Below are 24,676 nucleotides of genomic sequence, written 5' to 3'. Positions count from 1 at the left end.
CCCCCGCCTTTGGCTCCGCCCCACCCCGCCCCTTTCATCTCCCTCTTCCCCTCCCGCCCCCGCGCCTCTGGGGCCCCCAGCGCCCTCCCTTCCAGCCTTCTCCTGTTCCGCGCCGTCTTTTCCAGCGTCCCGGCCAGGGCCAGCCCAGCCCAGCTGACGGGGCCGCTGTGTTTACTGGCCAGACTCGAGCGGGGAGCGAGGAGCAAGGAGCGGGGAACGCTGGTGCCTGCGGGGAAGGGGCCGCCGACGAGAAGGAGGGGACAGGGCCAGAGCAGGGGCCTGGGGGGGCCCAGCACGCGGCCGAGGCCCGCTCTCCAGGGGGCAGTGCCCAATCCGCAGGCGCGCCGTCCAGCCCCGGGCAGCGGGGGGGTTACGGGCCTGGGCCGGGGCCGCGATCTCCGGGGAGGGGGCGGGCACGCGGGCGGGGCGCGGGGCTGCTGCTGGACGCGGCCCAGCCAGCGCGGAGGAGGGGGAGGAGGCGGAGGGGAGGAGTGAGGTGGCCCCGGCCCACGCCCCTCCCGGGCCCCTCTCGTGCCCCCGGGCGGGCAGCCCCCCACCCACATTTCCTGCGCGGGGCGTTTAAAGGACCGTGGGTACGGCCCGCCTGGGCCCGCGCTGCCCTTCCCTGCCGTGCTCTGCCCCGCTCTGCCCTGCCCGCCCGGGCCGGGATGGAGCCCGCCGCCCCCTGCTCCCGCCTGCCCCGGGCTCTCTGACCCACCGCTCGCCCCCCGATCTGCCGCCGCCCCCCGACTGTCAGTCGGTCTGTGTCCCCAGGGCCATGGGGGCCGTGCGGCCGCTGACTGTCGGGCTGCTCCCGCTGCTGCTGCAGCTGCTGCTGATCACTTCGTGTGGCTTGATCTCCGGAGAAGGTGAGTATCTTCTACTACTAGGGTCTCTATCCCTGAGCCCTGGGTCCGAGGGGCCCCTCAGAGCAGCCCTACACGCTGGGGCTGCCACGGCCCGGTCGAAGGGAGCTGACCTTGGCCCCTGACCTCCCAGAGTTCAGTCACAGGTCTCTCCGGGGGGCCCCAGTATGAGGATCTGTCCCAGCCCTAGGATTCAGGCAGGTCCAACGTCTCCCAGGTTCTGTAGCTCAGCTTGGGCCACCTTGGCTTCCTTCCTTTCTGTCCTCTGTGAGCCCCCACTGGGGGTCCCCTCAACTCTGACCCCCTGATTCTCCCTATCCCCGACCCTTCCTGGGTGTTCTGGAGCAAGATCTAATCATGGCCTCCTTCCACATCTCGGTACCGTCACCTCCGACATCACCACCGCTTTGACCTGGTAGAGATGGTGGGGTACTAATCAGTGATCGCTGAAGAATACTTTCCCCCCTTCTCAATCTCAGGAATGTCTGCCCCAGGAGTAGGTCCTGAGGCTCTTCAGGAAGGTCTGGCATTACATTTAAAAGCCAGGATTTTGCCTTTCTCCTCTGGGAATCTCTGAGCCAATGGTCCTGAGAAAAGCAGCCTGATGAGCCCTTCCCACCTCCCCACCCCCCAGCCCCATCCCTGTGTGTTCTTTTCAGGGTTTTGTCTGTGGTTGTTCCCAACTCCAAACTGCTGTGGGAGGGGCGGAGGCCCAGCCTGGGTCAGTTATAGGGGAGGAGATGGTTTGGAATGAAGTGAGGGGGTTGGCCAGGAGGATCTCTTAAGGTCCCAGTCTGGCTCTGATATTGTAGGAGCCACATGGAACCACAGACTTGCAGAACCAAAGGACTTTAGAGATCCTTTTATTGTTCAGAAAGAGAAACTGAGACTCAGAGAGCCAGAGACCTGCCAAGGGTGACACACAGAGCTCCTTCAGAGAGTAGCTGTCTGACTTGCACTCCAGCCTTCCTTCACTGTCTGCTGAGACCTGCTAATTCTTAACCCTAACAAAGGAACTTTAGCTTTGTTCCTTCTCTTGTTTAAAGTTTCTTGCCCTGGCTGATGATCAGGGTCTTCCCTTGTAACATTCCATCCCCTGGTTTTCTGATAGATGTAGAACAGTGCCTCAGGAAAGGGCTTCCAGCAGATGTCTGGGCAGGAACTCAGGAGAGATGGAAAGGCTTGGTTAGGACAGTACTTTGGCTCTTGGGCCTGTTTGCTCTATCTTGGGGTGGGCGGTGGGGCATCTGACTCTCAGGGCCTTTACAGGTGCTTTCACATCCTTAGTTCCTGGCTTGGAGAGTTTGGGGCTTCTCAATGAAGTTGTTAACCCAGGGGAGCAGCAAGCAGCAAGAAAGACAGTGAATGAGGAGCAACTGCTCCCCAAGATTCACAGGGGCCCTCTGAGGAATTTCTAAGGCCCTCCTGACTGAGCTGGGATTTATTACCCTTTCATTATTTTTATTATTATTGAGAATCATCAGAGCTCAGATTATCTGAATGTGGACGGGGAGAGATCTGTTGTCTCTTTTTCAGGCACCATTGATAGCACATTCTTATCCTTAAATCTGGCAGAAATAATGTAAGGGGGAAGAGGACCTTCTGGGTTTCAGAACAATGAGGGATGTCATTTTTCTTCACCATTCCACCTTGCACATGTTCTGGGGCTTGGAAATTGTCAAGGATCAAGACACCATCCTTTGTTTCACAGAGCTTCGAGTCAGAAGCCTTAGGTTCAGATTTCATCTCTGATGCTTACTACTTGCAAGTCTCAACCTCCATGGGCCTCATTTTCCCCATCTGTAAAATGAAGGGGTTGGATTAAATGGCCTCTGGGATCTCTTTCAGCTCTAGAGCTAAGAGAAATTTAGTGCGTTGATAAATCAAAGAGAAGCCCCAAACATGGGAGAAGGTAATTATCTCTATCTTTGGGTCTTTCCATGGACTGACCCTGCAGTGTCTGGAATTTGTTCCCTCCTCACCTCTGCCTCATAGAATCCTTAGCTTATTGTTTTCAAAGTACAGCTCAGATGACACCTTCTACATATGACCTTTCCTAATTCTGCATTGTGTTCCTCCCCCTCTCCATTGTTAGTGCTCACTGTCTCTTAAAATGACTTCTGTGTTGTTTGTTTATACTTTGTATTTATTTATCTGTGCACATGTTGTCTCCTTCCAGGAGAACATGAGTTCCTTGAGATGAGCATGACCGGTTTCTGCCTTTGTTATCCCCAGCGTCTAGCTCACTATGTGGCATTTCTTTAGCATTCATTCATTGCTTATTGAATTGACTCCAACTAGATCTGGGTGGAAATGCTATTTCCTAAATGAGAGGCATAGGCCGCAAGTGTCCTAGGAGCTCAAGTGAGGGAGGGACAGGAAGAGGGAGAGAGGAAGAGAGAGACAGAGGGACAGACAGAGACAGAGAAACAGAGAGAGAGAGAGAGAGAGAGAGAGAGAGAGAGAGAGACAGAGACAGAGAGAGATAGAGACAGAGAGATAGAGACAGAGAGACACAGAGAGAGAGGGAGAAAGACAGAGACAGACAGACAGAGACAGAGAGCTCAAGATCGAGCTATGGCAATCTGAGAGAGCTTTGGAGAAGAGAAGAGCTTGGAGCTGGGCCTTAAAGAGTGGATGGATTTAGAGAACCAGAGAGAAAGAGAAAGGCACCGTATGATGACCATGACTTAGTTATGTTGAGTTGGTGGGGAAAATTTGTGTGGTGAGGCAGATTTCAGCTTGATTATAAGGGGAAAAACATTCCTAATCATTTAGAGCCCTCACAAGGTGAAATAGGCTGCACAGGGGTGGGTAGTGAGTTCCCCATCACAGTTAGGTACTTAGCAAACGCTTGTCGTATTATATGGTACTTATCCTTCAGAATCAGCCCCTGCCATATTATCCAGAGGAACCCAACTGTGTTCGTTTCCCTAACAACCAAGGCATTTATCACGGAGCATATAATGGGAGAGAAGTCTGGAAAAAAGAAGATTTTGGATAAAGAGAAGAGAGGAGAGACATGATAGTAGTCATTTACTATTTGAAGAATTAGTATAATGTTGGAAAAAAGAGTTAGATTTGTTTTCCTTGGCCCTATAAGGGAAGAATGAGCAGCAATGTGGGGGGGGGAGGGGGGTTACAGCGAGACATATTTAGTCTCCATATATTAAACAGTTTCCTAACCAGTGGAGATATCCAGAGGTAAAAGGGCCATCAGAAGAAGATAGTGAGTCTCCCCTACTGGAAGATCACTTGTGAGGTACGTTCTAATAGGGACTCTTCTTCAGGTGGGGTTTTGACTGGCTGGCCCCTAAACGGCCTTCTCTACTTGGAGATTTTCTGTCTCAGCCTTTCTCTGTTCCCCACCCCTACCCACCTACCCCTCCCTTTTGTCCCTCATGTTTTTCCACTTCTCCTCCCTCCCTTGGCACCTTGCTGACTCTGAGGACCAGAATGATTAATTTGGATGGAGTCTAAATTCAGGTTAGGTTTATCCAGTTTGTGGTAACCCCCTGTTTCACAATAAGGTTTGACTTTAAGGAACAGGCGTGTTGTGGCTTCTGTTGTTAAGAGGCCTCCTCGAGGAAAACCCCGTGTTTGATTCTCTTAGGAATTAGCTTGTTGCCAATTTGGAACTGGATTTATGACTCTTAAACTAAGATGTCACTTTGCTGGGTGCTTAGCTGTTTCACAGGTTAAAGAACTCTGTTGTCTTCCTCTCCACCCCCACTACTCCTCTGTAATCTGTTTATAAACATCTACAAACATGTCTGTTTTTAGGCTCAAGGTGGTGTACTATAGGACAAAGAGTTCAGGATTCAGAGACAGAAGAGCTGGCTTCAAACCTGGCAATTACTTCCTTTATGAAGTAATTTTCCCTTTCTGGGCCTCAGTTTCCACTCTGGAAAATGAAGGTGTTGGAGTAGAATAATTGATTTCTCAGGTACCTCCAGTTCAGTCCCATTTAAGTGATTATTGTGTGCTAGGCACTGGGGATACATAAACAAATGGAAACAGTCCCTACCCTCAAGAAAAGCAAAATATTCTATTTTGGGAGTGGGAAACCAGGTATACATATAGAAGTCCCTTCCAGGGATGGGACCTTGTTGAAACTTTGTATCTTTCCGTAGGGCACCTAGGGATCTGTACACAGTGGGACTTTAATAAATGTTTGACAGATGAATGAGCGACAACCAAGTCTGGGGACATGTTTTGGAGCAGAGGAATTCAGGGACAGTTAGGTCTGGCAGTGGAGAATGTGTCCAGGGTCTTGCCCAACACTTAAGAGCTTTGCAGGCCCAAAGTGGGAGCAGTAGCTAACAGTTTGAGAGAAGTAGGTTTAAGACCCACAATTCACTGAGTCCTTAATTGAACCAGGTTGCTTGGAAGGTATTCAGGCAGAGGCTGATTGACCACTTGTCAGGGCTATTGTAAAGAGCCCCTGTGGTCAAATATCATGTCATTTCGTATCATAAAGCTTGAGCTCTGAGGTCCTCTTGTCCACACCTCTCCTTTTACAGATAGGGAAATTGTTCGGGTTCACAGAATCAACAGAATTGGCCTAGATGGCCTCTCATGTAAAAATTCTAGGAGTTTTGTGTTGCTAATTCTCTGTCCCCAGGAGCCTTTGTTTCTGCTTTTCTGACTAAATTCCCCATTACCATTTGTATTTGGCTAACGTCTTGGAAATGAGGCCTCCTGCATTGATGCAGAACTCTCAGGCAGTGAAGTACAATGGAGAATGTGTTAGGTAGGGAGTCAGAGGATCCAGGTTCAAATCCTGGTGCTGCCATTTACTAGCTGTGGGACCTTGGGCAAGTCACAAGACTTCTGTGGGTTTTTGTGTCCTCACTGCTAAAAGGAGGGAGTTAGACTGGGTGATGTCTGAAGTCCCTTTGAACTGGAGCTCTCAAAGCAGGAATGATCTATCAAACAAGTCTGTGATGTGCAGGACTCTGAGGGATTCTGGGAGTAAGCAGGGTGTAACTGGGAAGCCAGGGAAGGCCAGGAGATTTTAAAAAAAACAAACAGGGTCCGTTTGACTGTCTGTCAGACTGTCCGTTGCTGTGTGGCCAGCAGGGAGTGAGTATTTTTGTCTGCCTCCTGCCAAGGGTTGAGAAATGGATTGTAATGAGAGACTCCTGGGCAGCCTCTCTCTTTCTCAGACTGAATGAGGCTGTTTTCTCAATCGGGAACCTTTCAATTTGGGTCCCAGGGGGCAGAGTGGGGGCAGTTTCCTTGTAGCCCTTTTCTCTCCCCCCCAGAACAGTTATGTGCAAGAAAAATCAGGATTTGAGAACAACTTGGCTTTGTCTCTCATAAGTGATACTGTAGTTGGTCCCAGAGTTTTACATGTAGTCGTCTTATTTGAACCTATTAACAGCAGGTAGGTGCCTGTTACTCCCATTTTACAGATGAGGAAACTGAGGTTCAGAGTGCTTGAAAGACCTGTCCAGGGTCACACAGCTGGTTAGGTATCTGAGATGGTCGTCGTGCCTGTCTGCCATCCCTGAAGGGTTGGAGAGCTGAAAGGACCTTCATGTAGTCCAGTTCCTCCCCTGTTTTACAGATGGGTAAAACAAGACCTAGGGATGGGGGGGAAGGAAAGAAAGAACCTGCACAAGGTCACATGGGCAGTAAGTTTTGGAGCTTAGGCTTGATTTGAGGTCTTCTGACTCCAAATCTTGCCCTCTTTCTGCTAATCCGTTCTCTCTCAAGTCTAGTCCAAGCCAGCATTGCCTTCCTCTCCCAGTTTTCAGGTTTTCAATCACTTAGCTTTACTGTCTACAGGGTATTTACTGTAAACCAACTTTAAGTTCCAGAAACTTCTTTCAATCCAGACAATATTTTGAGCACTAAAGTTTGACAGCGGGTCTGGCTCCTCCAAGCAGCCCCTCCAATATTGCAGTTAAACTAGTTTGTCCAGGGAGACTGGGGGCCCGCCTTCCACTTTGAGAAACTCAGGAACCTCTGCTCCCAGTCAGGGGCCTCCTCTTTCCCACCCTGCCCCCCCTTTCCTGGAAGTGTTGACAAAGTTGATCACGCTTGGATTTTGAATAAAGTCATTCAGGAAAAAAGGCCTTGGAAACCTGGCCCTGTCTCTGTTTCTTTGGGTTCTCACCCTGAGGGGTTGGTGCCCTGGGAGGGAATAGGACAGGAGAGATCAGGCAGCTGGGAGCTGGGGGCTGGTGAAGGGTACACAGGGCTGGAGCTGAGGTTGGGCCTAGGCTTGGGGGTGGGGAGCTTCATGAAAAGCCTGGAACTTCCATCATGACTTGGGGTAGAGGGTGGAGCTATAGCAGAGGGAGTTTTTCTGCTCAGTCCATCAAGCATGTTTTTGGCTGGCAAACTCAATTTTGAAGATCAAGTCTCCTAAAATAATATCAGTTGAATAGAGTGATAACAGCTTGGGCAGGGGACATCTACAGGCATCCTGATCTATATCTTACCAATGCACCCAGATTGCTCCACAGGAGAAAAGTGAGGCTGGTAACCTTGCACAGCCCTCCCTCACTTAAATCTCATTCACTTGCAAGTCATGGCATCACCTTCCTGATGTCATGGTGCTCTTCTAGAGTGGAGGATGAGCAACTGCAAATAGCTTGATGATGCTCGCTATTGGGCTAGCTAGTCATGGCCTCCCAAATCTTGATAAACCCAATCCTATTAGTGAATGATATGCATGAGCATGTGTGTGTGTGTGTGTGTGTGTGTGTGTGTGTGTGTGTGTGTGTGTGTGTGTTGGAATGCATGTGTAAGACCTTGCTGGGATGGGTCCCTTAGAGAACTTCTTATGGTTGGGATTCTTGATAGCTGGGTGCCTGAGGATACAGGCAATGGAAGACAGATCCTCTCTCTGACTCCCTCTTCTCTTTCCCCCTCCTCTACTACAGCCTTCCTAAGGCACATGACCTTTTCCCAACGTTTCCTTTTCCTTGTTTTTAATCCTGGCTTCTATAAACTTGTGTGTTTTTAAATTTGATAACTTCATTTCAATATAATTTCCTTTGAAATCTTGTGTATTTTATTTTATTCATTCAAAAACTTGATTCTGAGAAGGAGGTCCGTAGGCTTCACCAGACTGATCACCCAGGGGGTCTAGCACACAAAGAAGGTTCAGAGTCCCTGATTTAGAGGCAGCATAATATAGTGTCTCACTTAGAATCAAGCAGAACTGGGTTCAGATCTTTCCTCACTCAAGGTCCTCATCTGTAAAATAGAGATAACATCTAAAATATGCATCTCATTGGGTTGTTGTGAGACTCACATAGATAATGTAAATCAACTTTACAACACTATATAAGTGTCAGCTGTTAATATTATTTGCCATCATCCTTCTTCATTATGTCTGTTCGAGCCTCAAACTAAATCCTCAAACCAACCGCCTTCCAAGCTGAATATATTCTTGGCTGGCTGGCTGGCCTGCCTGCCTGTGGGAAGTGGGGTGTATTGGAGGCAGTTGTGACTTTGGAGCCCCAGGATCTGGCTTCAGATTCTAGCTCAGGTACTCAATAGAAATGGGGCTTAACTTTTCTTGTCCTTAGTATTCTTATCTTTAACCTGGAAGGATGTAAGCTTAGCTCTGAGGAGAGATGAGAAAATGTGTTTCTTTCCCGTCTTTGTAGAGGTGTGTGACTATGTGGTGTAGATCATTGTATCTGGTATGTCAGACCTGGTTGATTATATTGGGTTGGTTTTTTTGAACACATCTCCTCTCTCCTACCCTCCCCCTTTAAAAAAATGTTTGTTCCAAGGAATGACCCTCAGGAAAGGGATAGTCATTTGGGTAGTAATGGTGGTTGTGTAAAAACAGAAGATATAAGTAGAAAATTTTAAAATAATGGGGTGTGGTGGGTTGGACTCTGACTTCTTTCAGCCCTAAAATTTGATCCACTAGATTTGGACCCCAAGGATCTGGGTTCAAATTCCAGGTCAGCCACTTACTACCTGTGTGACTTTGGAAAAGTCTCTAATCTCTCTGGATTTTCTCATCTATAAAATGAGGAAGTTGGACTAGGGCATCTTGCAGTCCTGGGGCCACCAGCTGTACCAGGGATGAGACGGATTCTTTGAAGCTCCAGAAAGAATGAAAGGTCTCCTTCCATGGAAACAACGTTACCCATAGCGACTTGTTGGCTTCCTGGGTCACAACATTGTTGCTAGAGCAAATACCTATAACTTGTATCACAATGTCTCCTGCAGATTTCTCTCTCAGTGGAGGAGACTTAGATACTATAATGGAGTCTGACTCAGATTCTCTTTTTGGGGAGGTGGCAGGCAGGGAGGAATGGGAACTGTCCAGAGGTAGGAGTTGGAGTGGATGCTAGGATTAAAGCCTCATAGAGGACCTTTCAAATCATCAGTCTGCCCTCCTCCCAGCCTCAGTTTCCTTGTCTGTAAAATGGAGATGGTAATACTTCCCTCTCAGGGTTGTTGTGAGAATCAAATGAGATTAGATAGATACAGATATATATATATATATACGTATGTGTGTATATATATATCATACATCCACACACATAAATGTGTGTGTTATATTACTTTGCAAACCTTAAAGTGCCAAATAAATGACTGTTATTACTACAACTACTAATTATTTTTATTATATATATAATATATATTCTACTCAACTCATTAAAATTTGATAGAGATCTTACTCTGCACCAGGCACTTTATTTGTTTTAATAGATGGAGAAACTGAGGCCCTAGTTGATGAAGTGACTTGTCCAATGTCCTATTAGGTAGCAAATGGAAGAGTTGAAATTTAAAATCAGGTCTTCTGGCTCCAAATTCAGTCTTCATTCCACTGTAAACATGCTACCTTAAGTGGAGAAGAAAGAGGAGGGAGGTGTCCCCTGAGCGGGGCCCGGAAGAATGACTGGGATTTTATCAGTCTAGCCAGGACATCGCAGCCATGGGAAGGTGACTACAACGCAGGTTCAGAGATGGGATTGTGAGTGAGCCTGGTAGGGATTTGGGAGCAGAGCAGAGCAGGAATTAATGTTTTCAATAGTAGGAGATTGGATAAGAGGAGTGGACATTGAATGCCAGGATGGAAAATGTGGATATGATCTGACAGATTTCCTGAGTAGGGGTTTTTGTTTCTCTCACAGGCAAAAATAGGAGCATTATAGTAGAATAATAGAACAGATGTTTATTAGGATCCTATTGGATGCAGTGACCTGTTCTGTTCTAAAGGAGGGCTGTAATAGAAGTTTAGATAAGGCAGTCCATGCCTCGAGGATCATTTAGCTTAGTTAGAGAGATAAGACATTAAACATAGACAATTATGTATCTGCATTGTTCCATGACGATGAGGTACGTAAAATGCTTTACACATTTTTAAGTGGCATATAAATGTCAGTTATGATGGTGAGGGTGACAGTTGCCTCAGATCCTTTGAACAAAGATTAGTGAATAGGAATTCCCAGGAGGCAGAGTTTTGGATTTGACCTAAGCACTTGCTAGCTGTGATAGCAGTAGTGAGCTCCTTGTCACTGAAGTTATCCAAGCAGAGACTAGATCATCTCTTGTTAGGGAAGCAGTTGAGGGGTCTCCTGCAACATGTAAGAAGTTGAACTTAGAAGCTCTCTGAAGACCTTTCTCTCTCTGGGATTCTAGGTTTCTGTGGTGAAAGCTACATTTCAGAAAGAATACCTTTGGCAGGAAGTTCAGAGAGTCTGGGGAGCCAGGTACTATGCTTAATGCAGCCTAAGGTCACATTAGTTTTTTTGGCCACCATATCATGTGGTTGATTCATTGAACTGAGTGTCCACTGGAACCCCCAGATCTTTTTTAGAAGAACTCCTGCCAAGCATTATCTGTAGTGGGGATAAACTAGACACTTTCCCAATAAGGTCAAGGGTAAAACAAGAATGCTTATTATCCACCACTATTATTTAATATTGTACTAGAGATATTAGCTTTGGCATTAAGAGAAGAAAAAGAAATTGAAGGAATTAGAATAAGCAACGGGGAAACCAAACTGTCATTCTTTGTGGATGATCAGATAGTATACTTAGAAAATTCTAGAGAATCGACTAGAAGAACTGCTATCTGACTAGTCCTCTCCCATCTCCTCCTTGTGATGTTGATTTCTAGTCCTTCCCTTTCTGCCTCTTTCACAAAAATAACATAAGAAAAATTGTCAAATGCTTCATTAAAAACTACAACACTCCCTTGAATCACCAAGAGAGTAACCCTATCAGGAAATAAAGTTAGTCCAGCCTGGCCTGTGCTTTATGAAGTTATGCTGGCTCTTTGGGATCGCTGCTTTCTTTTCTGAATGTTCACTAATCTCTCTTTAATAATCCATTCTAGAATTTTGCAAAGCATCAAGGTCAAACTCACTCACAGCTTGAGGAGTTGATTGTATTAGTATTTTAAAAATTGGGACCATATGCATCTTTCTCTTCTCTTCTCCCTCTCCTATTCTCCATGATTTTTAGAAGATTATATCCATGATGGACAGTGGGTTGCCAATCAGATTTACTAGTTCTTTTTGAACAAGAAGTGGCCTTTCCTCAGGGCCCGGTATCTTGAATCCTCCCAAGGCAGGTAGGTGCTCACACTCATACCAACTCTCCAGTTATCTTGAGGATCAACTTCTCATTAGTTCATTTTGTTCTGTGTTCTCTAGTCCAAAGATTGTTCTTTTTGGCAGGAACAACAGATGAAAAGTTAGAGTTAGGGAGAGAGGGAGGAAGGGTTGGGGAAATGTCATGGGGTGTAAGGCGTACATCGATAACAGCACTTCCAACACACAGGGATTCTTTTGCTCCCTGACAGGTCTCTGTTTCAGGGTAACATTTCTAGAAACCAGAACAAGTAGATCTGTGGTCAGGGGGCATTTCCCTGGGACTTTTGTTAACTGAGATTTTTTTTTTTGACTCTTGGATGGGACTGAGTTCTAGTAACTTAGTACTGATCTCAGGGGCAGGTTAGCCAAACAAAATGAGTGGATAAACAGGGTAATAGGGGAATGATTAAACTACTTAAGCATTTTGACTGTCTCCTAATTGGTGTCTCCGTCTCCAGTGGCTCCCTTCTCCAAGCTACCTTTCACGGTATCATCCGAGAATTCATCCTGATTACCTGCCATTGCATTCAAGACCCCACCATTTGGCTCCACCCTGTCCATCCTTAACACAGCCTAGTCCCCTTTACACATTCTGGATGCTAGCCAAAGTGCACCACTCCCTGCTTCTGTTTTTCTGTTGCCCTGCCCCATTTCTGTGAATTTGCTTCTGTTGTTACCCTGTCTCCTTCTATTATAATTTACCCTTGCCTTCAGGACCCAAGTCAGGAGCCCCTCATGAAGCTTTGCCTTCCAGTCTCTGCTGAAAGTGTTCTCTTTGCACTTTGTCTGGACCTCTCCTTTGCCCTTGGGGGACAGCACAGAATAGTAGTTAGATACTGGCCTTAGAGTCTGGGGGTGGGTAAGGTAGGTGGTGGTGTCTGCATTCTAGTCACATTTCAGACAATTAATAGCTTTGTGACCCTGGGCAAATCATTTATCTCCTCTCAGAGCCTCAGTTTTCTCATCTGTGAAATGGGGATACTTCATGCCGTATCTATTGGACAGTTCTCAGGAAAGAGCTTTGCAAAACTTAAAGCCTATAAAACATAGGTTATTGTTACTATTATTACCACTACTGGACTTATTGCACTCTTCCTGGTATTATTATCCTTATCTGCACACCAATTTTATCCACCTCCTAATTGTAAATGCCTCAAGGTCAGAGAATGTGTCTTCTTTCTGTGCCTTGCATGCCAGAGCATCCATGTTTATGGATTTGAGCCCAAATCTCTTTCAATACTTGGAAGGATTAATTTATGTATAAAGTTGTATAGATTATAATATGCTAATTTAAAGCAGGAGATTAAAGTAGGCCCCTTAAAACCTGGTTTATTGCCAATGACAACAATAGCTCCTGGCTACACACGATCTGTGCAGGTAAATGTTTAACAGTGGACTGGGGGTGGGGTGGGGATGTACCCACAGTACTCTTTTAGGTTTCATCTGTATTTTTAACATTTTCGCCATCACTTTCTTAAGTCTAGACAATCAATGAAACAATAAATCCAGCCCTGATTTGTTTGATTTACCCATTTCCAAGATGCTCCCACTGAACATTTTACAGTCAACATGAGTGGAGCAAGCTGTTTGGAGCTGGCTCCAGCTCACTCCTGTTTCCCAGGTCTACAATATAGTAGAGTTGGAAAGTATGTAAGGGACCACCCAGCTCCACCTCTTCATTTACAGATTTCCAGAGAATTGAGGTCACAGGTTGTAACTTTCATTCACTCAACAAACATGCATTGGGCGACCACAGCTATGTTCTGGGCACTATCCTAATTGCTAGGGCTGCAGAGATCAAAATGAGAAAGATCCCTTGCCTTCAAGGAGCTTATTCCCTACTGGAATTCAGCCTCTGATCCCTTAGTTTTCCACTGCTTAGTACATTATGTGATCCCACCACTACTGGCTTGGGATCTTCTAACCAGGCTGCTGACAGCTGGCTGATATTGCCCTGGCCAGGGTTATGCTCCTGATGGTGGCTGCACATCATAGTGGGAGTAGAGCAGATTTTAGAATGTTAGGGGGGACCTGAAGCCATCTAATTCAGCCTCCATTATTTGACAGATGAGGAAACCGAGAAGGTAAGTGACTTGTTCAAGTCAGAATTCAGACCCACGTCTTCTGCTTCCAAATTCACCATTCTTTCTGCTGCATCATGCCACTCAGATTGAGGACCTTAAAACTCTGGTCCACTGATTCTAAATCCAGTCCTTTTCCTTCTATGCTGTCCCATTCCTCAAAGCCCTATGATGCCAGCAGAAATTAATTTTTCCTATGTTATTAATGAGAAAGCTGAGGGCTCAGAGAAGAATAATGACCTTCTCAAGGTCATACATGGTGGGCTGGGGGGTAATCAGAGATGGTATCTCAGAGGAGGTGAATATGGAACTGAACTTTTATAAAAAAGATGATTTAGATTGACAGGGAAGAGGAGGAAAGGCAGGCAATAAATAAATGAAGGATCTCTTTTGGGGATGATTAATTGTCTTGTTAATCAGGAGTGGAGGGCCCTTACAGGGGAGAGCAGAATGCCTTAACAATAAGATCTGTACCAAAGTGGATTGGGCTACCTTAGGAGGTGATGGGGTTCCCCTCACTGGAGGCCATGGGGTCATAGATTTAGAACTGGATGTGACCTTAGGGTCTTCATTCCACAGATGAGGAAACTGAGGCAGAGGTTAAATGACTTGCCCAAGATCACACAGCTAGTAAGTATCTGATGGGGGATTTGAACTCTGTTCCCTATGCCAAGTAGACTGGATATGGACACTTGTTGGGTATTGAAGTAATTCTTACTCAGATACAGGTTGGACTGAATGGCATTTGAGGCTCTTGTACATTCTGAGATCTAGGATTCTGTGTTGAGCCCTGCTTGTATGACTAATCTTGTTCAAAGGGAGCTGGATAGAGTGCTGGCCTGGGAATCAGCAAGGCTTATCTTTCTGAGTTCAAATTTGGCCTCAGATACTTCCTAGCTGGGTGACTCTGGGCAAGTCATTTTGCCCTGTTTGCTTCAGTTTCCTCATCTGTAAAATGAGCTGGAGAAGGAAATGGCAAACCACTCCAGTATCTCTGCCAAGAAAACCCCAAATGGGGATCATGAAGAGTCAGATATGACTGAAAATGAGTCAACAACAAATAACTCAGACATGTACGAGTTGTGTGGCCTCAGGTAAGTCACTTAACTTCAGTTTTCTCAGTTGTAAAATGGGATCATAATAGCATCTGCCTCCTAGGGTTGTATTGAGGATCAACAGATAATATTTGTAAAGGGCCTGACATTTAGTAGGTACTATATAAATGTTAGCTTTTATAATTATTATTAAGTGACCGTAAACACTTAGAAATTATGAGACTGTCAGTACAACATTCTTTAATTTAGAATTCTTTCGCTTTCCCATGTATACCTGGGTGTTCCACCCTATCCTATACGCCCCAAAACTTTATTTCCTCTACTATGGTGTACTAAGAAGCCTGTGTGATGGCCATGTTTTTCACTCAGTGTGGGGGTGATAAGAGGGGTGAATGTGAGCTGTGATGGGTGGAAGTCTTGGGGCTGTCAAACATTGCTTGCTTATCAAAGAGTGAGAAGAGAAAAATACTCAATAGGCGTTTCTGGGTGTGTCACTCTGCCAGCCCAGCATTGACTGGGCTGCTCCAAGAGCCACGGCGTGGCCAGCCCTGCCCCTTTGGCTGTGATGGTGGGCTGGGAGAAGCTTGTCTGGTTTGGGAGCTTGGCTGTTTGACTCTGTGCTGGACCTGAGGATTCATGAGCTTTTGATACATGCTAAGCAGAACAACACTGTCTTCATGTCGAAAGGGGAGTTAAAAATGCCACGTAGAGAAGATCCTCTTTATTATCAAATATTAAACATTGGGCAATCATTCAGAATTTCCTTTCCAGGAAAGGGGTTCCTGTGTCAGGCAGGGGGTTGGATGAGATGAGTGACCTCCAAACTTCTGTATGGTTCTGAGAGGTTGAAATCCTAAGATTCTAAAATTTCTCCTCTCTCTTCAGTTCATTTGGAGGACTGAAGAACTGATGTATATGTTGGCAGCTAGTGTCAAAGGATCTAGCTCTAGAAGGAGCAACAGAAGGCAGCCCACTCACTCAGTACCCTCATTTTACTGATTGAATACAGCAGACATTTAAGCACCTACTATGTACCAAATGGGGCCTCTAGGAGGTGCAGTGAATAGATGCTGGGCCTGGGAATCAGGAAGACTCATTTTCCTCAGTTCAAATCCAGCCTCAGATCCTTCCTAGCTGTGTGACCCTGGGCAAGTCTCTTCACCCTGTTTGCCTTAGTTTCCTCATCTGTAAAATGAACTGGAGAAGGAAATGACAAACCTCTCCAGTGTCTCCGAAAACCCCCAATAGGGTCACAGAGTCGGGTATGACTGAAAACTGACTGAGCACCAATGTGTGCCAGGCCCTATGCTAAGCACTGGGAGTACAAAGACAATTGAAACAATCCCTGTCTTCAAGGGCCTTTCATTCCACTGGGGGAAAATATGTATGCACACAAAACCAAATGGGAGATCTCTACAGAGTAGGGGCGAATGAAAGACGGGCACTAGCATGAAGAGTGAATCAGGCTGTAGGAGGGAGCACTTTGGAAAGGAAGCCAGGGAATCCAAGATGTGCAAATGTGGAGGGAGTGGATTCGATCTGGTGTGTGAATGGGAGCGTGTCACTTAACCACTCTTTGCCTCAGTTTCTTCATCTATAAAATAGGCATAAGAATAGCATCCACCTCCAAGGGATGTTATGAGGATCACATCAGATCCCATTCAAAGGGTGCTTTACAAACCTTGAAGTACTATATGAATGCTAGCTGTTGTTATTTGTGGGAGACAGTTTGCAAGGTACAACAAAGAATGACAAGGATGAGAGAAGCGGCCCACAGACTCATTTGTCTGGAACATTTTAAATATATGAAGGAGTAATGTCGTTAACCCTAGAGAGGTGGACTAGAGCCAGATGGTGAAAAGCCTTAAAAACCACACAGAAGAGTTTGCAGTTTGTCCTTAAGAAAATAGAGGCTCCTGAAGCTGCTTGAGCAGGGAAATGACATCAGAATATTGCTTTGGCAGCTGTGAGAAGGATGGATTGGAGAGAGGTTGTTGTTGGTGGTGGTGGTAGTGGTGGTGGTCGTCCTTCATTCTCAAAGAGGACCAGAACATCAGGAAGGTGATGCCATGACTTGCCAGTGAACTGGATTTAAATGAGGTAGGGTTGTACAAAGTCATCAACCTCACTTTCTCCTCCAGAGCCATCTGGATCCAGTGGCCACATATAGAACAGGATGACTGGAGATGGTCCAGAATTGGAGAGGGAAGGACCTGAATAAAGGGAGTCGAGTTAGGAGGCTTCCACAATAGTTCTGGGGAGAGGGGATGGGAGGCAGTGTAGGCTGGTGGCTGATTGGAGAGAAGGGGATGGTTTGGAGAGAGATTATAGAGGTAAGGGGGCATCTGGTTGGATGTGAGATGAAGCAACTCAGGTGACTCTCAGAAAGTCACACACAGGCAGGAGTAGCTGAGCTGGGGGTTGAGCCTCTACTCTCTGACCCTAAATCCAGTCCTCTTTCCCCTGCCTCGTGCTGCCTCCTGTGTTTTTCCTACCTCGTGAGAAGCTAAACCTTTCTTTTGGCTCCCAATGGTCATCCTAGTACTTACAATAACTCCTTCCTGAATATTTGCACAAGGTTTTATTGTAACAAAGCCCTTTCCCACCTATGATCTCATTTGATCACATGCCCCAAAATATTTCCATTTGGTAACGTACGTCAGTGAGACAGACAATCACATGCCAGTATACATGGAATCTTGCCATGAGTGGTGTTTCAGGACTGGTACTTTCAGGAATGCTCCCTTCATAGGGTCAGAGAATTTGGAGCTGGGAGGGACACTAGAGGCCCTCCTGTGAGACCCTTTCATCTTTCGGGGCAGGGGGGAGGGAACTGAGGCTCAGAGAGAAGCTGTGTGACTTGCCCAATGTTACACAGTAAATAATTAGAAGATTTGGAATTTGAACCCAGAATTCACAGAATTTCAGAGCTGTCAGGGACTGCTGAAGATGGCCAGTTCAGTTCCTACCTGAAAAAGAATCCTTCTCCAACATAGGCCTGTAGACCTAGAGTAGGAAAGGACCTCAGAGATCATTTAGTCTTAACCAGCTCATTTTACAGGCAAGGAAACTGAGGCCCAAGGAGGCAAATGATTTGCTTGGGGTCACCCAGATAGTGCCAAGTTTGAAATTTGAACACAGGCCCTCTGGTTCCAGAAATCACTGTATCCCACAATCTCCTCTCATCCACTTTTTGTTTGAAGACCTGCCATGCTCTTTCCATTATACCTGCAGAGAGCACTAAATGACTCGAAATGTTATACTATTATTAATAGTAATAATAACAGCTAACCTTTATTTAGTGATTTGAAGTTTGCGAAGCACTTTATATATTATCTTCTTTAATCATCCCATTTACCCTGGAAGGCAGAGATAATTGTTACCACCCTCACCCCCATTTTGCAGATAGGGAAGCTGAAACTGAGACATGTTATTGCCTTACCCAGGATCTCAGAGCTAGTATATATCTGAGGCAGGATTTGAACTCCAGTCCTCCTCTAAGTTCATTACTCTACATCCGAGGTAGTTTGCTGTGGTAGAAGGACTAACATACGTGGATGTTCTAGGTTTGAGTTCCAGCTTGGCCTCTTAAAAGCTATATGACCGTGACTAAGTCTTTTCCTCTCTCTGAGCCTTGGTTTCCTCAACTGTAAAGTGAGTGCCACCTTTTACCTGAGACCTCTCCCCCCAGGTGGTAATATCCTACCTTGGATTTACTTTAACTCTATGTGCACGATAATTTCCCTGTGTCCTGTGTGCCAGACCCTGCGCTTGTCCCCTTGCTCCTACTCTCCAACAGAATATACATGGGAAAGAGCATAGATTTAGAGCTGTAGGGGACCTTAGAGACATTCTAGTTCACCTTCTTATCCTTTCGATGAGGAAACCAGACTTGTAGTTACCTGTCCAAAGTTACGTGGGGAGTAAGTGGAAAGGTTCAAATTGAGACCCAAGACCTCAGTTTGTCTTTCTCTGCACCATGGTAGAGACAATATGGTTTGCTTTTGTCTCTGTATCCTTGGCATCTAGGGCACTGTGCCTTACACCTCTTAGAAGCTTACTAAATGATTGCTAAATTCAACTAAGATCTTGTGTCTGAAAGCTCCTTTGAGGTCCAAGAGGTAAAGAAGGGGAGGCAGTGTTCCCCAAAGTGCTTTGGTGGGACAGTCCATGAAGGATTCTAGGTCCAGGACTAGTCTCTATTTCACCTAGTGTTCCCTTCCAGACTTAGAACATATGGGTGATAGTATGGGAAGTAGTCACTATTTCATAGAAGGAAGTCCCAGTTCTGAACCCTATTTGCAAATGTCAACATTCAGTCCAGTGGGGACTCTTGGGTTGTTGAGTGGTGGAGCCGGAAAAGTGGTTGGCAAGGAGAATGTTCTGTGAGTCAGTGGAGAATTAGTGATAACAGGTGTTTGGTTTTGAAAGGGGGTTGAAAACAGTAGACTTGTCTTTAATTACTCCAATAAAAAAGCCCCAGGGTTTTGTGAGCTGGGCAGGGCTGTCTCTCCCTCTCCTTGTTAACTAGGTGTTGTGTTTTGTGTTGGTGGCTAGAGTCACCTACTGGGGCCAGGGCTCAGGGAAAGGCAACAGGTTTCTTCCCCAAATAGTGGTTAGGTAGGGTAGTGGATTGGGGCAGAAGCCATGTAGTCTGCTATAGATAGAAGTTAGTGTTTAGAATAATAAGGGCTATGGATGTAGCAAGAAAGATGTAGAGTGTCTGGGGAGATCCTCAAGGCCATTAAGCAGATCCCATGTGAATACTTCTGATCAGGAGAATCAGCCTCTTGAGAGACAGCCTGTTATGTGGTAGGAGAGTTGGTTCTGAGCATTAGGAAGCCTCTCCTGAAATTTATGACCTTGTTACTTCCTCACTATGTTTTTTCTCAACCAAGAGCATGGGCTGTACAGTATTATTTTTAATTTTAAAAAAGATATCTTTTGTTTTTATATGACCTTCATTTTCAGGTACATTCCTCCCCTTTCTCCTGGCCAGAGAACCAACCCTTATCAAGAAGCAGGAGGAGGTGCCATTTAGTGCATCTATTCTGCATACCAGTCACATCTATCGGTCTAGGCACTTGATCTGATGAAGGACCTGATTCGAACGCTTGCTCTACCAGTGTCCTGGATGCCTTGGGCAAATGGGTTTTAGTTTCCTTCTGGATTTTAGTTTCCTTCTCTGGAAAATGAGATTGGTCTAGATACTCTCTGGAATTCTTCTTTTTTTGAAGGGGGGATGGCAAGGTAATTGGGGTTAAATGACTTGCCCAAGGTCATGCAACTAGTAAGTGTCAAGAGTCTGAGGCCAAATTTGCACTCAGGTCTTCCTGACTCCAGGGCTGGTGCTCTATTCTCTGCTCCACCTTGCTGCCCCTGAAATTCTTTACAGAATCTAGTTCCACACCCCCAGTCCCCAGTCTTGGCAAAGAAGGGAGGAACAATGTGCCATGTTTGTAAAGTTTGTAAACGTGACGCAGTCCCCAAGGTCCCTGCCTCTGTCCTGTGCCTGCTTCCTACCCTGTGGGCATGTGCAGATGTGGCCTTCCATTTCCTTCAATAGTGTAGCCACAATGCAAGGAATGTGGGCTTTGGACACAGAGGACCTGAATCTCAGGTTCGAGTGCCATGCATTAGCTGTGTGACATTGGGCAAATGATGGTCTGGAGCTCAGACTCCTCATCTAGAAAATGAGGGAGTTGGATAGGATGGATAAACCTGAAAAGGTCCTTTTAGCTTTCTAGAAGGTTCATTAAAGTCAACGCTGCCATCTTTAGCTCCTTCAGCCATTCCTTGTATGATATGGCCTATGCTGCCTTTGCCGTGTTTTCTGGGTGTCTGCCATATGCAGATGATGGGACCAGGTCCTGGGGAGCCTCAGCAGAGAGATAACACAAACCCTCTCCCTTTTGGAGCTCATGGGCTGCAGGAGTAGGGGAGGGCACTAAGACGGAAGCCAGATCTTCCTCATGGACCATCCTCGAGGGTGCCCGCGTGAGGGCAGAGAAAGGAGACAAGCTGAGTTAGCCTCCCTCAGGATGTGTAGTCAGGATTGGCCAGGTATCCACATTGATGGCGATGAATTACAAACTCAGGGCAAGGCCTCAGCATCAGGGAGAGAAAAAGTCAGAGAAATTTCTCTACTCCTATGAAGAGGCAGCTCCTTTACAGCCCCTGTTCCTGTGGGTGGGAAAAGGGCAGGGAATGGTGGTCATAGACTGGGGGCTATTGATAGCAGAACTCTGACCATTTCACTCCCCTCCTTGAAAATAATCAGTGACTCCCCTGTAGCTCCAGGTTAAGATGCAAAACCCTCAGTTCGGCATTTAAAACTTCTAACAATCTGGCTTTCCACCTGCCTTTAATATCATGGAAACATAAATTTAGATCTAGATGAGACCTTAGAAAAAGGAAGGAAAGAATAAACATTGATGTCGTACCTACTGTGTGCCAGGCACTACGCCAAGCCCTTTTTACAAATATTGTATCTTTTGATCATTACAGTGTGCTATTATTATCCTCATTTTACAGCTGAAGAAACTGAGGCAGACAAAGATGAAGTGACTTGCATAGGGTCACACAGGTTGTAAATGTTGAAGGCTGAATGTGAAGGTGAATTCAGGACTTCCTGACTCCAGACCTAGCGCTCTATCCACTGTAAAGCTAGCTTCCACAGTTTCCCCTCTTGTCCAATGGGGAAAGGCAGTCAGACTCCCCTGTTTCCCAGGGACCCTTCTAGTACCTCTAGAATGTGACGACATTTGTCTGTAGCTGCTCACAGCTTCCTTTGGGAAGCCAATTTGCTTATATGGCCCTAACTGATCCATCTCCTTGCCCATGGAGTTACTGTTGTTAAGGATAGCCACATGTTGGACTGCCCTGCTCTGGTTCAGGGCTTTCTCTTTTGGGATATTTGTATTAAGAGGAGAAGGGACAAAAGGCCGGTAGTGTGCAGAGTGGGAGGGCTGGGAGAGTTTCCTTGCAGCCTGGTAGTGAGACATACAGTGGCATTTCTTCTGTCTTTCCAGTTTGCCCTCTGGCATAGCAAGTTCTGGGGAGCTGGTTTCTGAGAAGTAACTCTTCCTTTGAACAAATGTGAACTTGGAGAGCTGGGGAAAGTTCACCTTGGCATTCAGTCCTAAGCAGTGCAAGCAGAAGCTGGGGGCTGGCGTTGGGGGCCTGGAGGTCTTCGTAGCAGCTCGGATCCTGTGTCTCCAGCCAGCCATCCCCCCTCTCCAGACCATAGTGGGTGAAGAAGCTCCCCCCAAATAGAACTTCAGAGGCTTCCTTCTGCCCAAGGCAGCCCCCCACCCCCACCCCATTACTCAACAACCTGCTTCCTTGTAATCCCACTATACTAATTACATAATGTGAGCTGAGGGCTCTACTGGGGTTGGTTTTATTTTAATCTGCTGGCAGATTCTGGCAACTGAGTGTTTATCTTTCTCTCCTTAAGCTGTGGTGAAAAGAACACGAGGCATGGTGCTGAAAGACCTGAGTTCTAGTCTCAGCTCCTCCTTCAACTGCCATTTTCTTCCTCTTCTTTTAATTACAAAAAATTGAAATTCAATTTCATTTTTTAAATGAATAAAAATCTGCTTCCTCTTTTTTCCCCCTCTTCTATTGGGTAAAAAAAAAGAAAGACAAAACTCTTGTAGCAAATATGCATGGTCAAGCAAAATGAATTCTTGCCTTGGCCACATCCTTTGGCATCATGGTTGGTCATTTTGAGCTGGCATTTTTATGGATCTGGTCACAACATTCCTTTGCTCACAAATCCTCAGTTATTCCTTATTGGTCTTTGTGTGCCCTTGGGTGAAGCCTTTCACTTTCTCTGGGCCGTGGTCACAAAATCATAGATCTTCGAGGACATGAAAGCATCATCATCCATGAATATTGGCTAGGATGTCAGAAGATAGAGGTTTGAATCCTGCCTACTCAGATGCTCATTCCTTGTGGGAACTGGGCCAAATCACTTAACTCCCTGAGCCTCAGTTTCTCCATCTGTAAAATGAGGAGGCTGGACTAGATGTCTTCAGAGGCTCCTTCTAGTTCTAGACTTAGGATCCTAGACACAAAACCAGGTCGTTCCCCTCAGTTTAATGGCTGGCTTTACTGGAGGGTAGCTGGATTCTACTATCTTCTTCTGCTTTCAGTTTGTTACATTACGTTGTTTTGGTTGAACTATATGAAGAAAAGCTGGCCTCACATAGATATGTAGTTGGAAAAGGAAGGCATATTTTAATAGGCAAATAATGTTTTAGTATTATTATGAAAATCATTTTTATTTTGAAAATTCCCTGAAAGGGTTTCAGAGACCCTGAGACATTCTGAGAAGTAATGACTTATCCCATGTTGCCTGATTTAATTACATAGAGGTCAGAAATGATCCTATATGGCCAAATCACTTAGCCTCCCTGAGTCTCAGTTTCCTTATCAGTAAGATCAGGAGAGGAGGACACAGAGGAGAGATCTCTGACTTTGAGGGGAACGACCTGGTTTTGTATCTCAGCTCTTATCCTTATTACCTGTTATTTATCTGTAAAATAAGGGGGTGGACTTACTTGGTCTCTGAGGTGCCTGGGTATTTAATACTTGGGTATTTAAAGTCCTTTTAACTGTCAGGTTCCTCATGTGACATGCCTTTTGGTGAAACACTTCCCTTGTCTTCCCTCTTCCTACAGTGTGCCCGAGTATGGACATTAGGAATAACCTCACACAGCTGAACATGTTGGAGCGCTGTTCTGTCATCGAGGGCAACCTGCAGATACTGCTGATGTTTAAAACAAAGCCTGAAGATTTCCGGGACCTCAGTTTCCCCAAACTGACCATGATCACAGAGTATTTGTTGCTCTTCCGAGTGTATGGGCTTGAGAGCCTCAAGGACCTTTTCCCCAACTTGACGGTCATTCGAGGGTCCCGCCTCTTTTTTAACTATGCCTTGGTCATTTTCGAGATGGTTCACCTCAAGGAGATTGGCCTCCACAGCCTGATGAACATCACCCGTGGAGCCGTGCGCATTGAGAAGAATAATGAGCTATGCTACTTGTCAACCATTGACTGGTCTCAGATTCTAGACTCAGTGGAGGACAACTATATCGTGGAAAACAAAGATGACAAAGAGGAGTGTGGCGATGTCTGCCCAGGGGCAGTAAAGGGCGTCAACAGCTGCAAGTCCACAGTGATCAACGGCCAGTTTATTGAACGGTGCTGGACCCACAACCATTGCCAGAAAGGTAGGACCTGGGGTCCGGTCCTTTGTTATTATCCTTCAAGTGCAGTGAAGTGGAAACAGAACCAGCCGTGGAGTTGGGAGATGGGAGTTGGTTCAAAGTCTATATCTGGTACTTATAGACTTGAATATTTTCTGATCTAAGTTCCCCTTCTCCCCTCCTCCCCACTACCTTTGACATTGTATATTCTAAGGGCCCTCCCAACTCTGACATTCTGTGTTCTAAGGGTCCTCCCAGCTCTGACATTCTGTGTTCTCAGGCCCTCACAGCCCTGACATCCTGTGTTCTAAGTTCCCTCCCAGGTCTGACATCCTGTGTTCTAAGTTCCCTCCCAGGTCTGACATCCTGTGTTCTAAGTTCCCTCCCAGCTCTGACATCCTGCGTTCTAAGTTCCCTCCCAGGTCCAACATCCTGTGTTCTAAGTTCCCTCCCAGCTCTGACATCCTGTGTTCTAAGTTCCCTCCCAGCTCTGACATTCTGTGTTCTAAGGCCCTCCCAGCTCTGACATCCTGTGTTCTAAGTTCTTTCCCAGGTCTGACATTCTGTATTCTAAGGCCCTCCCAACCCTGACATCCTCTGTTCTAAGGGCCCTCCCAGCTCTGACATTCTGTGTTCTAAGGACCCTCCTAGCTCTGACATCGTGTGTTCTAAGTTCCCTCCCAGCTCTGACATCATATGTTCTAAGTTCCCTCCCAGCTCTGACATCCTGTGTTCTAAGGGCCCTGCCAGCTCTTTGTTCCATGTGTTATAGCTTATAACCTGATCAAGTCTTCCCTTCCCAGGGGTTTTTGTGGCAAGAGTGTTGGCCCTGGATCAGGAAAAACCCGAGTTCCAAATCCAAATTACTTACTGTGAC

The 24,676-nt window shown here is 46.1% G+C and overlaps 1 protein-coding gene across 4 annotated transcripts in view; it reads left to right on the top strand.

Annotated features, from left to right (window-relative positions):
- Nucleotides 1-485: 485 nt before the first annotated feature.
- Nucleotides 486-24,676, top strand: part of INSR (insulin receptor) — a 151,396-nt gene continuing 127,205 nt past the window's right edge. For all 4 annotated transcript variants that reach the window (XM_072600842.1, XM_072600840.1, XM_072600839.1 and 1 more), the window contains exons 1-2: nt 486-869; nt 23,272-23,823. In XM_072600842.1, the coding sequence (XP_072456943.1) occupies nt 779-869; nt 23,272-23,823 (643 nt within the window). In that variant the 5' untranslated portion in view covers nt 486-778. The remainder of the gene's footprint in view (nt 870-23,271; nt 23,824-24,676) is intronic.

Source organism: Notamacropus eugenii, chromosome 4, assembly GCF_028372415.1.
Source record: "Notamacropus eugenii isolate mMacEug1 chromosome 4, mMacEug1.pri_v2, whole genome shotgun sequence".
Classification (NCBI taxonomy): domain Eukaryota; kingdom Metazoa; phylum Chordata; class Mammalia; order Diprotodontia; family Macropodidae; genus Notamacropus; species Notamacropus eugenii.
This window is presented reverse-complemented; position numbering and strand designations above follow the sequence as displayed.